The sequence below is a fragment of the Corvus hawaiiensis genome, chromosome Z (genome assembly GCF_020740725.1).
Source record: "Corvus hawaiiensis isolate bCorHaw1 chromosome Z, bCorHaw1.pri.cur, whole genome shotgun sequence".
NCBI classification, from domain to species: Eukaryota; Metazoa; Chordata; class Aves; order Passeriformes; family Corvidae; genus Corvus; species Corvus hawaiiensis.
This window is the reverse complement of record NC_063255.1, coordinates 4,922,069-4,934,715: the sequence shown is the minus strand read 5'-3', so window position 1 is coordinate 4,934,715 and position 12,647 is coordinate 4,922,069. Positions and strand designations below refer to the sequence as shown.

Genomic DNA, 12,647 nt, shown 5'->3' with positions numbered 1-12,647 from the left:
GTGGTTGCTGGTAGCTTAGAATAGAATCTCAATATGTAAATACCTGTTTCAGCCAAATACGTGTGTATCTTTAACCCTTGGAGCAGCAGCAGGCAGTAAGAAAGGAAAACTTAAGGAGTTAGGCGTTTTATTTTGTCTCTGTTCTACACTTCCACTTTCTGAAGTGCGTGCTTGGAGGTTAGCCTGCAGAAGGGCAGTGATTCCCTCATGCCATTGGGGCTGCAGGTAATCTGTTGAATTGATCAGCCCAGCTAGTGTGAAATGCATGGGGAGTGATTATACTATCATACAGAATACAACCAGCATGAAGCACTTGTCAAGACCAATACATCAAAGTTTAATTCAGTAATAGAATGAATTAGAGCAAAATGAAGCATTCTGTTCTCCAAGACACACAGCACCTATTCAAAGCCTTTTTTTCTGAAGGCTGAACAGAGAAACCAGAATACATTAAGGAATTTTTATGAATAAAATTGCAACTTGGGTACAACTCAGTGCTGAGAGTAGTTTTCCTTGATGTTCTCATTGAAGGGGGAATAGTCCTGAAGTGCTTTGCCTATCTTTACTATTCTATAAAAGCCACTGTTTAGTTGTAGCAGTCTCTAGTGGGACTTTGATTATGCTTTGTTTTAGTGGAGATCTCTCCATGCTTGGAGAAGGGCAGCGGCTTTGCCAGTTGTTCTGAAGGCACTTGTCCTTCTCTTTCAGAAGCTATAAACACCACACAGTACTTCCTTGAGGTTTACAAGTGGCTCTCCCAGTGGAAGTGGGTATGTGTTTAAAATACAGATGTAAACCACTTTAAACTCCTTTGCTAACACTTCGACTTCAAAGTGTTCATACGTTCTGTTGGCTAGTATTGTTTTTCTTCTGGCACTTTCAGTGCTGAAAAATTATGCTTTTGTAATAGAATTGGTTAGTCTCAAGTGGGACACAGTGGCAAGTGTGCAGCAAGTATTGGAGCTGTTTTGTCTGTTGTGCAAAGGGAATGATCTTGATTACCTGGCTCCATTTTCTTCGAAACGGTCAAATGCTACTCTTGTAGCTTATTTTTTAAGATAAAGTTGTGCATTAATGGAAAGGACAAAGAAATGTTACAGCACCCGTTTCTTGAATATTTTAATTTTGCAAGTGCCCTGTTTGGTCTAAAGTATATGAAATGTAAAATTCCAAAGCAAAGTCCAAGTCTCAGCTGTTGATTACATAGGTGTTGTATATGAGGAAATGCTGCCCCAAGCTCAGCTGTACAGCAGCCCTGACAGATACCATGATGCTTATAGGAAAAGCAGAGTGTAATCAAACAGATGAACAGAACTATATTCTGGGTCCTCAGTACTGGTCAGTGTTCTAGGACCCCCCCTAAAATTGTTTCCATTGCCACCTTCCCATATAGTGTGGCAAGAGTAAAATATAATGCGATTTATGAAAAGTGAGTGATGCTTAATCTCTTGGGAGAGTCTATACACATCCCTTGCGCGTCCTTTAGCTTTATGGATGCATGCATACGCAGGATGGGTGGTTATTCTACTGTTCTGCACTACATCTACTTTTACAGTGACTTAATGCTCTTAATTGTTTTCAGTTTGCATATTTAAATCCTGATCAATGTAAAGGCCTGCTGTCCCTATCTACCCCATAAATTCAAAGGTATGGATGTCTCTAGAGAAACACAAAAGTACTGATGTTCCCTTGTGTGTACAAGGAAAGCCTGCATGTAAAATTTTCCTTTTTTTTTTTTTTTTTTTTTTTTGTGGTGTGACAAACAAGAAAGATGAATGATAAAAACACATTTTCAAAAGGAGGTCTGTCTGAACCAAAGGTCTGTTTTGGCAAAGCTGCCGTTTTTTCAGGTCAGGAGATTAATGTTGAATCAAAATAGGCAATTCCTCACTGCAGTGTGACAGTTCTAATATCCTTTCCCTTGTGAAATTAGTATCAAATTGCAGTTGCAACATGTCATATTTTCCAATTATTTTCTGGGGAAAACTTGTATATTGATTTGTGATTGTTTTGCCACTGTACTGTGAGGAGTTTCGTATTGAAGAGACATAGGTTAGGGTCCCGGGATTTAAATGAGAGTTTTAGTTGTGTTTTAGTAGCATGCGGTTTGGGGTGGAAGCAAGATTTGTCAACCTGCTGAGAACCAGTATGGAAAAATAGCTGGGGAAAAAGAGATAGGAAGGAGGGAGAGTCGTGTTAGAGAGAAAAGCAGTCCATAAACACAAAATACTTTCTCTGGGGTTTTGGTGTCTCTTTTTTAAAATTACTGTTATTATTTAATGAGACTTTTGCTCATATTGTGGTTGGCATTGGTGACATCGTTAAATATAATCAAAAATGTAAACCTGTGAATGCTAGGAATGTATTTTGGGTAACTTCATTGGAGTGTAAGCTGTTGCCAACAGCAGTTTCTAGGCTGAAGTAACTGGAAATTGATCCCAATGCGTTTCTTGGAAATTACACATAGCTGTCCTTCCATAGGTCTTATCTGTAGTAAAGGGGGTAAGCATGATCAGCAGTTTCCCCGTATGGGAGCCATCAGGCGGAAAATAGAGAATCTCTTGTTGGAGAGCAGGGTAGGCCTTCAGGTTGGTGGTGACATTTAAGGGCTAGCTCAAAGGGCTTCCACTGAGCAGCATCAGAGTGAAATAAGAAGAATATCCTCCAGGCTTCTGCCACTTGGCATGTGATAAAGTCTAGGCAAAAGTGAACATTTTCCTCGGGCTTTTCAGCGTGAGGAGCAGGGCAGGAATCAGTGAATTGAAAGAGCCAGAATGGAGCAGATGTCAGGGGAGGGGGAAGGTGTTTAGAGAGCAGAAGTAGGAAGAAATATGGAGAGAGTCAAGTGCACACACTTGGGATAGGGAGGGAGAGAGGGGAGAAGGAAAAAAATCACACCCAAAAAAAAACCAAACCTCCACCAAAACCTACACTGACCAAAACCACCTAGGAATCCAAATAGGTTGAGGAGTGTGGGGTCATTTGGCATTATGCATCCTGCTTCCAGATGGTAGGCTTTGTGGCGCTACAGGAGCTCTTCCTGTTCCCTTTTCTTCATCTGGTGGAGGAGGTTTGTCTCACACTCCTCTTCCTGCAGGGAATCAACAGCTGTCGAAGCTGTTTGAGATCTTAGATATGCATGCAAAAGTTTTCTCTGAAGTCATAGGGAGCAGTGTGCAGTTGGGTTCTAGTGAAATTTTAAGTGGTTTGTGAGGGGTTTATTGGAAATACACTTACTCTTTACATAAAAATAGCCTGGATTTCTGAGACAATGACTGCTAACAATGTAGTTAGTTTTGACATAGTTTCCCACTTGAAACCACAGATATTTTTAAAGAATTTTGGTACTTTGAGTTATCTTTGCCCTCTCCTGCCTCATAGATTACCACGTGTAGTGGAGCTTCCTTAGGAGGTTGGTGAATTCTCTTGCCTCTAGTGGTGTTTCTCAGATGTGGAAAAAAAAAGGCCACTTACTCTGTATGGGCATGGTGTGACACAGTAGTTAGTGTGTTCTGCTTTCATAGATGATTGAAATACTTACCAAATGTGGTTAAGATAGTCCACTTTGCTTTTGCTTCAGCCTGAAAACACTGGGAATCTGATTACAGAGTATTACATTGGGGTTTTTTTGTTTGGTTGGATTTTTGGTTTTGGTTTTAGTCTTTGGGTTTTTTTTACTTTTTTGTTACATGCTGACATGTACAGTGTAATGCCCTCAAGTGATACTTGATTTTGAAAATAAATAAGCAAGCCCACAATTACTGTTCTCCAAGGCTTTCCAATGTGCTACATCTTGCATTTTGTTTTGCAGATTGCAAGAAATGTAGTGATTCTGTTTTGGGCAGTTCTGAATCATTGATGATTAATAATAAGAACCAGTTGTAATTTGACTCCTTTTGGAGCGTGAAGTGTGCTGGGAAGTGTGTCTAAAGAAAATTACATGGCTTGATTTTAAGAGAAGTTTTTAAAAAGAGTATTGGCCTTACTCACCCCCATAGCAAGTTTCAGATGTGTCCCCAAACTCAAAAGACTTATACTTTATCTACTGTGCAGTAGTAAACTGCAGTAGTTCAGTGTCTCTCTGGTGTTCTGAATAGTAACATACAATATTTTGTTTTGGTTTTCAGATGTTTTTGATATTACTTCCCCTAACATGTCAGTCTTGAGTAGCAGGAGGCTTAACCTTAAGAATCGTGCTGTGTTTCCACTGGCTCTTGTGCTGTGGCATGCCTGAGTTACTTTAGGAATTAATGTGATGTGATGCCCTGTGGATACAAAAATGCTGCTAGCAAGAATTTTCTTGCTGTTTTCTAAGTCCATGAGAGACTTTTCTCTCGCACAGGAGATAGTAGCGGAGTTCTGTAAACAATGAAACACCTGCAGCCTTGAAAAGTCTTGTTTATAGTACAGTAGAAAAATATTTTGACAATGGATGTTTTAGGATTCTAGCCGATCACCCCCAAGAGGTGGCTGATCCTTTGTCCAATTAGACTATGAAGAAAAAAGTCTATAAAAGAGTTTGTAAAATAATTAAATAAATCAATCTTGCTGCACAATTCCTGCCTGCTGGATCTTCTCTCCTCCTCCCTGCAGCTGCGGGACACGGTGATATACCCCAGGGCATTTTAATAATGCCCTGTGCTCTGGGTATCCATTTTGCATTTTTAGTTGGCAAAGGAATCCTAGAATGTGAGACTTCTATCATTCTAGAAGAACCAGCTGCATTTTTATTCTTTTTTTTTTTTCCAGCCTGTCATGAACATTGCATAGCCTAAGCATATTCTTGCCATCTCTTTTAGTGTATAAGGCACATTCTTAATGAGCGAATGAACTGTTGCTAAACAGTACTTGCAGATGTCTTCGTGCTTCTGTCAAAGTTCAGGCTGGTGCAGGGACAGCTGATTTAGAGAAAAACCTTTGCATTTGAAAATTGCCACTAGACTCTCAGATGCATTTGTGCCTGCTGTGCTATATATATAGTCTCAGGGAGCAATTTCCAAAGTGATGGTATGTGTAATGTGTCAACACAAATTAGCTTTCCCCTTAGGACTCCCTAAGCAGAGAATATAAAACAAATTTTCTAGAGTAACCAAATTACTGAAGTAATTGCCGTAAAAATGTCTTATTCTTGTCAGACTGCACAAAACTAGTGTTTACTGGTTATCTGAGACCCAAATGTGTTTGGGAATGAGTTACATGAGTATTTCTAATGGGTTCTGAGTGTGAAAGTATTATGTTTACAAAATGCATGTGTTACTAATGTACTTCTTTGGTTCCTGTAATGCAAAGCTGAAAGATGCATAGTTCTCATTAATACGAAACAACATTCACTTCTGATACAAGAATTAGAAGGAAAACTTGGTTAATGTAACTTCTGTAACTTGATGTGAATTTTTCTTTGCCTTTGACTGATGTTCCTGTCTGATGAGGCATTCATTGGGAACTCTGGATTTCTAATACAAAAGACCTACTGATGCCTTTTAATTGAGAAGGCTGGCTTGGTACCATCTTTCAGCTGCTTCAGATTGGCCACGCCAGCCCCAACCGCCTGTGTCAGGAATTCAATCTGTGTGGTGTTAAGTGTAGCTGGGAAGCAAGCAGTGTAGCCTTTGAGTGGAGAAAAAGTATATGCTGTAGAAGTTTGCAATTAGTCACTGGCTGCTGCATTTTTAATAGAAAATATAATGTAGAAATTTTTTTAAAATCAGGTGCTCTGTGGATGTGTATAGTCTTAAATCCCCACTGCAAGTTGGAGCAGAAGTCCAGTTGGCTAAAACAGCTGAAAAAATGGAACAGTGTGGATGTTTGTCCCTGGGAAGATGGAAACCATGGAAACGAGTTGCCCAATTTAACCAATGCTTTGCCTCAGGGTGCAAATGCTAACCAAGGTGAGCCTAAACCATGTACATTGACTGTACATGCAACGTACAACATAACCTCTCTCTTACATACTCTAGCCTTGCAGAATTCAGCACTCTTTCCTGGGAAAAGTAACCTTCTTGTTGAGGACCGACCAGCCAAAATCAGTTTTACTAATACTGTCTTTGCAGAAGAACAAATAGGTGGTTTTTAATTGTACTGTGGCTCTAACATTTTCAGAGCAAGTGTTTTGTGTTTCGTTAGGTCTTCTAACTCTTCACTGAGTGTTTCTAAATATTGTTGCATAAGAATTGTATGTCCTTGAAGTATATAAAAGCCTGTTGTTTCTTTGCTTGCCTGTAACCTAGTATTCCTTCTGGTATTGGGGTTTTCATTTTGCTTGCAGTTACAAAGCCTTGATAGCTATTTAAAGAGAGATCTGTTTAAACTGCATTAAACTTGTATTTGAGAAACTAAAGCATCTCTGTCTGTGGGACGTGCTGTCTGCATTACGAGGTCTGTGGAGGGTGCAGCTGTAATGCTGCCGTCTTGGAGGAGGTGTCTTTTTGTATTTGATGTCATGCTTTCTAATATAAAATGTGATTATCAAATCTGACAGAAGCTTTGTACAGTCCTCTTCAAACAAAGATGACTACTTTGCTAATAACTAGGCAAAATGTGGGGTATTTATGCAGGTAAAACTGCTCATAATCCTCAAACCATCAGTAATGATACATATTGCATATAATTGCAATAAAGTTAAAATTAAATTTCTTGGTAGGGGTTAGATCTGCACTTAGTTGGGTTTTTTGTTGTTTCTTTTTCTTGGAAGATTACCTCTGAAGGAAAAATCTTGATTCATTATTAAATTTCACAGGTAGCCAGGGAGATAAGTTCTTTCAGCAAATGACTCCTTACAGAGGTATTTTTCTTGCTCATGATGTTCAGACCAACCTGGGCAGGGTATTGATAACTCTGACATGGCTTCTGAACATTGATAGATGTAGTGCCATGTCAATAGAGAAATTTTGCCATAGGAAGATGTCCAGTGAGGATTATGTCACTCCTATGGCTTCAGTACCTCAGTTTACCAATAGTATTTGTATATGTTCATGACCAACAAAGTTATACAAGTGCTCAAAGTTAATGTCACTTTTCAAAAAGAAAAACTACAAATCAAATCTTTTATGCAGTTTATCCCTCCTTCATTCTGACTAATCTGGATCTAAGGAGGGACACTGGGGATGCTTGAGCGCCATAGAGTTTCTAGCTTATTTTAAGGGAGTTTGTACTTGGTGTTGAATGTCCTTCACCTCTAGCAGTTCTCTGTGTAAAGTCCTGTCTACCATCAGCCATGCTGGTTTCTAGATGACTCTCTGAGCGCAAGATGAATGGCACACACTTCGTCTGAGCTCTTGGGTAATAATAGGATGTGAAATGTCATCTGCAGGCTGCTTGGTGGAGAGGGGGCAAGGCAGACTGCTATCAGCTGGGGGTTGGTGAATAGGTGAAAGACAGGAATACTGTAAATGATTCAAGTATGAATGAGTAAAAAGCTGATGCAGCTTTCTGAACCTGTGAAAATGACAGATTCATCGAACAGGCCACATCGGACAGTGTTCACTCGAGCCATTGAGGCATGCGATCTGCACTGGCAGGACAGCCACTTACAGCACATTATCAGCAGTGACCTATACACCAACTACTGTTACCATGACGACACTGAAAACTTGCTCTTTGACTCTCAGGGGTGGCCCCTCTGGCATGGTAAGTGGCTAAACCGGAAAGATGTTTCCATGACTTGGTGCTTTGTTCATTTTCTGTGGCATTATTTTGAGGGGGGAGGTGGTGGAGAGATGGATGAAAAACCTGGCAAAAAGAACAGAGGCTCCCTTGAAATGTTGGCTCAGAAGTAGTCCTTTAAGTCTCTCTTGCATAGTTTTAAAAACAAAACAGAAAAAAATTTAAACAAAAAAGCCCTTTTGAGTAACCTAGCAAAACAGGCCATGGCAGTTATGGAAGCACTGCTATTCTTCAATTATTTTTTCTGTTATAGAACACGTTCCTACAGCCTGTGCGAGGGTGGATGCATTACGATCTCATGGATACCCACGAGAAGCACTGAGGCTAGCAATAGCTATTGTTAATACACTAAGGAGGCAGCAGCAGAAACAGCTGGAAATGTTCCGGGCTCAGAAGAAAGGTAAATGTGGGGAAGAGGAGGGCAAAGGGCATGCAAGTTGACAGTAACACCAGGAACTTCGCATGAGGAAACTGGTTTTGAAACTCAAGTGAAAGACATGGCTTCTAACTCTTCAGTCTGGGTAGTGCTAATGTCACATTCTGGATGTTAGGGGTTTTCTGTAAACTGTGTTGTGAGCTGTGCAGGGCTCTTACCAGCCTTCTGCAATATAACTGGCACGATAGGGCATTTGTTCCAGAGGTTTTGGTTACACAATGAAAATAGTCACCCTATGTAATTTAAAGGTTTTTGAACAGGACTTTGCATTTGTTATGTGAGGTGTTTAATTTTTTTTCTCTGATCTGTAATTTTGCTGAGCTTTATATTCTGAGGGGTAAGCCTGAAGTTGATGTTGAGGATATCAGTGAGGCAAAGTCTGAACTACAAAAAATCATCAAATTTGGCAGTGTGTTCCAAGAGAATCTCTTATAATGCTTAAAATTTTAGTTTTTCTGAATAGAGGGGCATTGAGTTTTTGGTGGGGTTTTTTTGTTGTTGTTGTTGTTTGATTGGCTGGGGTTTTTTTGGTTTTGAGTTTTTTTCATTGCTGTTTTTTATGAAATATTTTGTGGTATTCCACTGAGCAATACCATTGATTTTTTTGAAGGAGTGATCTCCTTCAGGTATAGTTTCTATGTCATGTGATCCTTGCAACCCAAAATAATTCTGCTCTGAATCTTTTGAGTTTGAAGAGGCAGTGGAAGGAGGGGATGGCTTTGTGAAGAATAGAAGAATGTACGTGGACAAACTGGAATTACTTTCTGAGTTGCTATGCTAATCCTTTAATTCAAATTTTATTTTAGGTCTTCTCTATTACTCTCAACTGTGTGTATCCTCATGCATTTTAGTCAAAAATACCAGTGTGAAATCATATGTGTGCATTTTTCAAGTGTGTGTTCAGGTGTTTTCCCAGAAATGAGCACTTAGAAGACAAGATATGCGCCTAGCTGAAAAAAATTTATCTGCAGTTCTTATGTGCCTCTGTATTTTTTTCCCACGGAGCCAAGGAATAAGGGTTTTTTTGAACACTGTTACTAAGAAGGGAGGTACCTGTGTCAGTGTGTGTGTTTGTACCACTGGCAGGTGTGAGGAGTCTGTTGCAAGTGTGCTGGTTGTAATAGTGCTCCTTTTCCTTCCCAGTTGCTAGTGCAGCATGTAGGCATTCAATACCTCTTTTAAGTTCCTTTCCTTGTGAGCAGTTTCCATCCTGCCCTTAAACAAAGTAGTTTGTTGTTTCTGTGTTGTCACTCACTACTTTTTTTTTTTTTTTTTTTACTCTCATGGGGAATTTTTAAAATACTCTCTTTTCATACCATAAAGTGTGCTGCTCTCTATAACCAGAGGAAAACTGCAGCTATAGCCCAGCTTTAGACTTTAGTTCAGAAAACACCACATGTTTCTACTTAGCTTTTATTCGTGTGACTGATCTGATGTCCATGGAGCCACTTGTGTGATTTTAAGTTAAATGTCTCTGACAAGATGATTGAAGCCTTTGGTTGGCATGACACAAGAGAAGCTCATAAGTAGGCACAACAGAATAAGTAGAACCAAGTGAATCAGTTAAGAAGTCACTCTCATGAATCCTTCTTGGTAATATTCTTTCCTTCTGCCTGTCTTTAGTACATGCTATTTGTTAGAAATACAATTATTTACTTGGGTTTTTTTCATATTACATATCAATGGATGCTTTAAAAAAACCTCTACCGTCCTGGCAGTGTGTCTCTGTTTCAGTATGTAGTCCCACACATTTAAATAGGGGGAAACAGGACTTAAAAGTTTAATGCATATGGTTACTCAGATACATGATGCTTTGTGAACAAGGGAGAGTGAAGGGACGTACAAGTTAATGTGTGACAGGCAGAAAAGCAGGGCAGCCATAATGGCTTGTATACAGTTTTTAAAGGGTCACCAATAATGCATCTGATCTCTCATACTTCAGTTGTGTCTGTATGTCTAGGAGGAAGAAAGCTGGGAGAGTCAAAGGGGAGTTGTTGCCGTCTGACTCAGATTTGGGGAATTTCTAATACCTGTTACTACAATTACAATTCCTCCAGTTTGTTGCACTTAACATTTTTTTCTGTGTTCTAACCAAGTAATGGGTAGGGGCTACAGAAAAAAATTCGTGAAGGTATTTGTGGACTGAAATCTTAAAATGAGCAAAAATACACTTGATCCTATTAAAAGACAATTTTTTCTTGTATACCTCATTTAAACATTTGATTCTTTTTCTTTTTATGTAACCATCATCCTGAGTTCAGTGCAGAGAGAGGTGCTAGATAAGCTCACAATTTATGAAATTGGAACATATTTTAGAATATTTTAATTTATTTCAGTTCTATCAGATTAACTTAAAAATGTAAAAAGGGTACTGTGTCTTTTTGAGCGAGGAAATCATTGTAAATATTCTACCAAAAAAGTCTTTGTTGTAATTCTTCAAGCAGACGTTTTTAGAAGAGTTCTAGTAGAATCAAGGAAGAGATTTGAAAAGACATTGCCGTTGAAATTTTTGACCCATAATACACTTTGCTAGTGCTCAAAAAGGTTGGCTTCCATTCTTTCTCTTTTCTTATTCCTCATTTACATATTCACCAAGGGCAGTGAATTCACCCTGAAATATTTTCTGTGCAGAAGCTACTGGAAATATTTTGAATTCTGTACTGAGAGCTTTTTCAGCAGTTTTACTTGTGTGATTGTTTTGATGGGCTAATGTGAGCTCTCTTTCCCTCCCTCCCTCCTCTGTGTGCGTTTTTTGCCACAGAACTTCTCCACAGGGGAGCAACCTCAATAACGAATCTTGAAGGCTGGGTGGGACACCCTCTGGACCCCATTGGCACCCTTTTTGGTAGCCTGATGGAAGCCTGCAGGGTGGATGATGACAGCTTCCATGGATTCTCCGATTTCACGGGTAAGACCAAGCAAAGGCAGCAGTCTGGTACATTTCTTCATTTACTAGAAGTATTTTTCTGTGTTGCCTTTTTGAATCAGTTTCAAAGCCACTGTTTTTATAGTATAAGAGCTCACATTTGCATTCCTTAGGGAAACAGAATCAGAAGGGGGAGAAAATGTTTAAAGTAAGAAAGCACTTAAAAATTACCAGTTACTCATTCTTGAAGAAAATTCCATATTTCACATTTGAAATAAAACCCAATACAACTTCGTAGCAGCAGTCTTCTCCACATACATTGCACTGTCCTCTTTCCGAGAAATTGTAGGAAATCACTGGAGCAGAGTGTTGCTAAGGTTGGAAGGCACCTCTGGAGATGATCTAGTCCACCTGGTCTGCTTGTAGCAGGGTCATCTAGAGCAGCACAGTGCTCAGGTCTGTGTCCAGTTGGGTTTTGAATAACTTCAAGAGTGAAGACTATACAGCCTTCCAGGGCAACTTCCTGCAATGTTCAACCACCCTCATAGTTAAAAAGTGTTTTCTTGTGCTCAGATGGAATTTCCTGTATTTCAGTTTGTGCCCATTGCCTCTTGTCCTGTCACAGGATACCACTGAGAAGAGTCTGGCACTGTCTTCTTTACATTCTCCCATCAGATATTTATACATTTTGGTAAGATCCTCCTGAGCCCTCTCTTTTCCAGGCTAAATAATCCCACCTCTGTCACTCTCATATGTGAGAGATGCTGCAGTCCCTTAATCGTCTTTGTGTTCCCACACTGGATGTACTACAGCATGCCCATGTGCTGGGGAGCCCACAACTGGACACAGCACTCCAGATGTGGGCTCACTAGTGCTGAGCAGATGGGCAAGATCACTTCCCTCGACCTGCTGGCAACACTCCTAATACAGCCCTGGATGTTACTGGATTACTTAGCTGCAGTGTACATAATACTCCAAAATCACGACAAAACACTTAAAATTGGTAACATACATAGTCAGGTAGGAGTTGGAAAGTACTGTTGCTGTATGAATACGTAATTTAGGATAGGGATAGGATAGGATAGGTACAGCCATTTCAATGTCAGTATTTGCTCCCTGGGAGTTTAGCTGATTAATTCCTTAGTCTCTTCCCACCTTTGGGGGAGCTTCTTAACACCACTAGTATGGACAGAAACTGGATTCATTTTTTTACCTGGAGCTCTTTTATATACACATCCACAGCCTTCTTGGGGCTTTGTCTTAAAACTCCTTTTATTCAATTAGATTTTCTTCAGTAAACTTCTACTCTCCTACCCACCAGTTCTGGAAAAACTTTTAATTAAAAAATTTGGAAATCAGATTCTCTGCTGTTACTAAAAAACCAAAACAACCCCATGAAATAAAAACATTGTGTGTTGAAAAGTAACTTCCTTCTGCACACGCATATGTGATCTTCCAAGTGCATTCATCCTTTCCATTTGTTGCAGTTGCCCATCTCCTTACATCTGACAATTACAACTTTTTGTTCCCAAATTAGACTGTAAAGTGCTACAAGCTGGAATAGCATTTTGTCGTATGTTGTGTCTGTTAAATGCCAAATGAATTGGTAGCACTCTTTAAAGCAGTTGATGGCTTGACCTGTGTGGAATTTGCTTGTAACTGTTACTAAAAGTAGGACTTCTA

General features: G+C 39.6%; 1 protein-coding gene across 2 annotated transcripts in view; it reads left to right on the top strand.

Annotated features, from left to right (window-relative positions):
- The window catches only part of ZSWIM6 (zinc finger SWIM-type containing 6), a 111,214-nt gene that overhangs the window by 81,397 nt on the left and 17,170 nt on the right, over window positions 1–12,647 (top strand). For both annotated transcript variants that reach the window (XM_048291086.1, XM_048291085.1), the window contains 4 exons: window positions 5,709–5,888; window positions 7,450–7,626; window positions 7,916–8,062; window positions 10,860–11,006. In XM_048291086.1, the coding sequence (XP_048147043.1) occupies window positions 5,709–5,888; window positions 7,450–7,626; window positions 7,916–8,062; window positions 10,860–11,006 (651 nt within the window). The remainder of the gene's footprint in view (window positions 1–5,708; window positions 5,889–7,449; window positions 7,627–7,915; window positions 8,063–10,859; window positions 11,007–12,647) is intronic.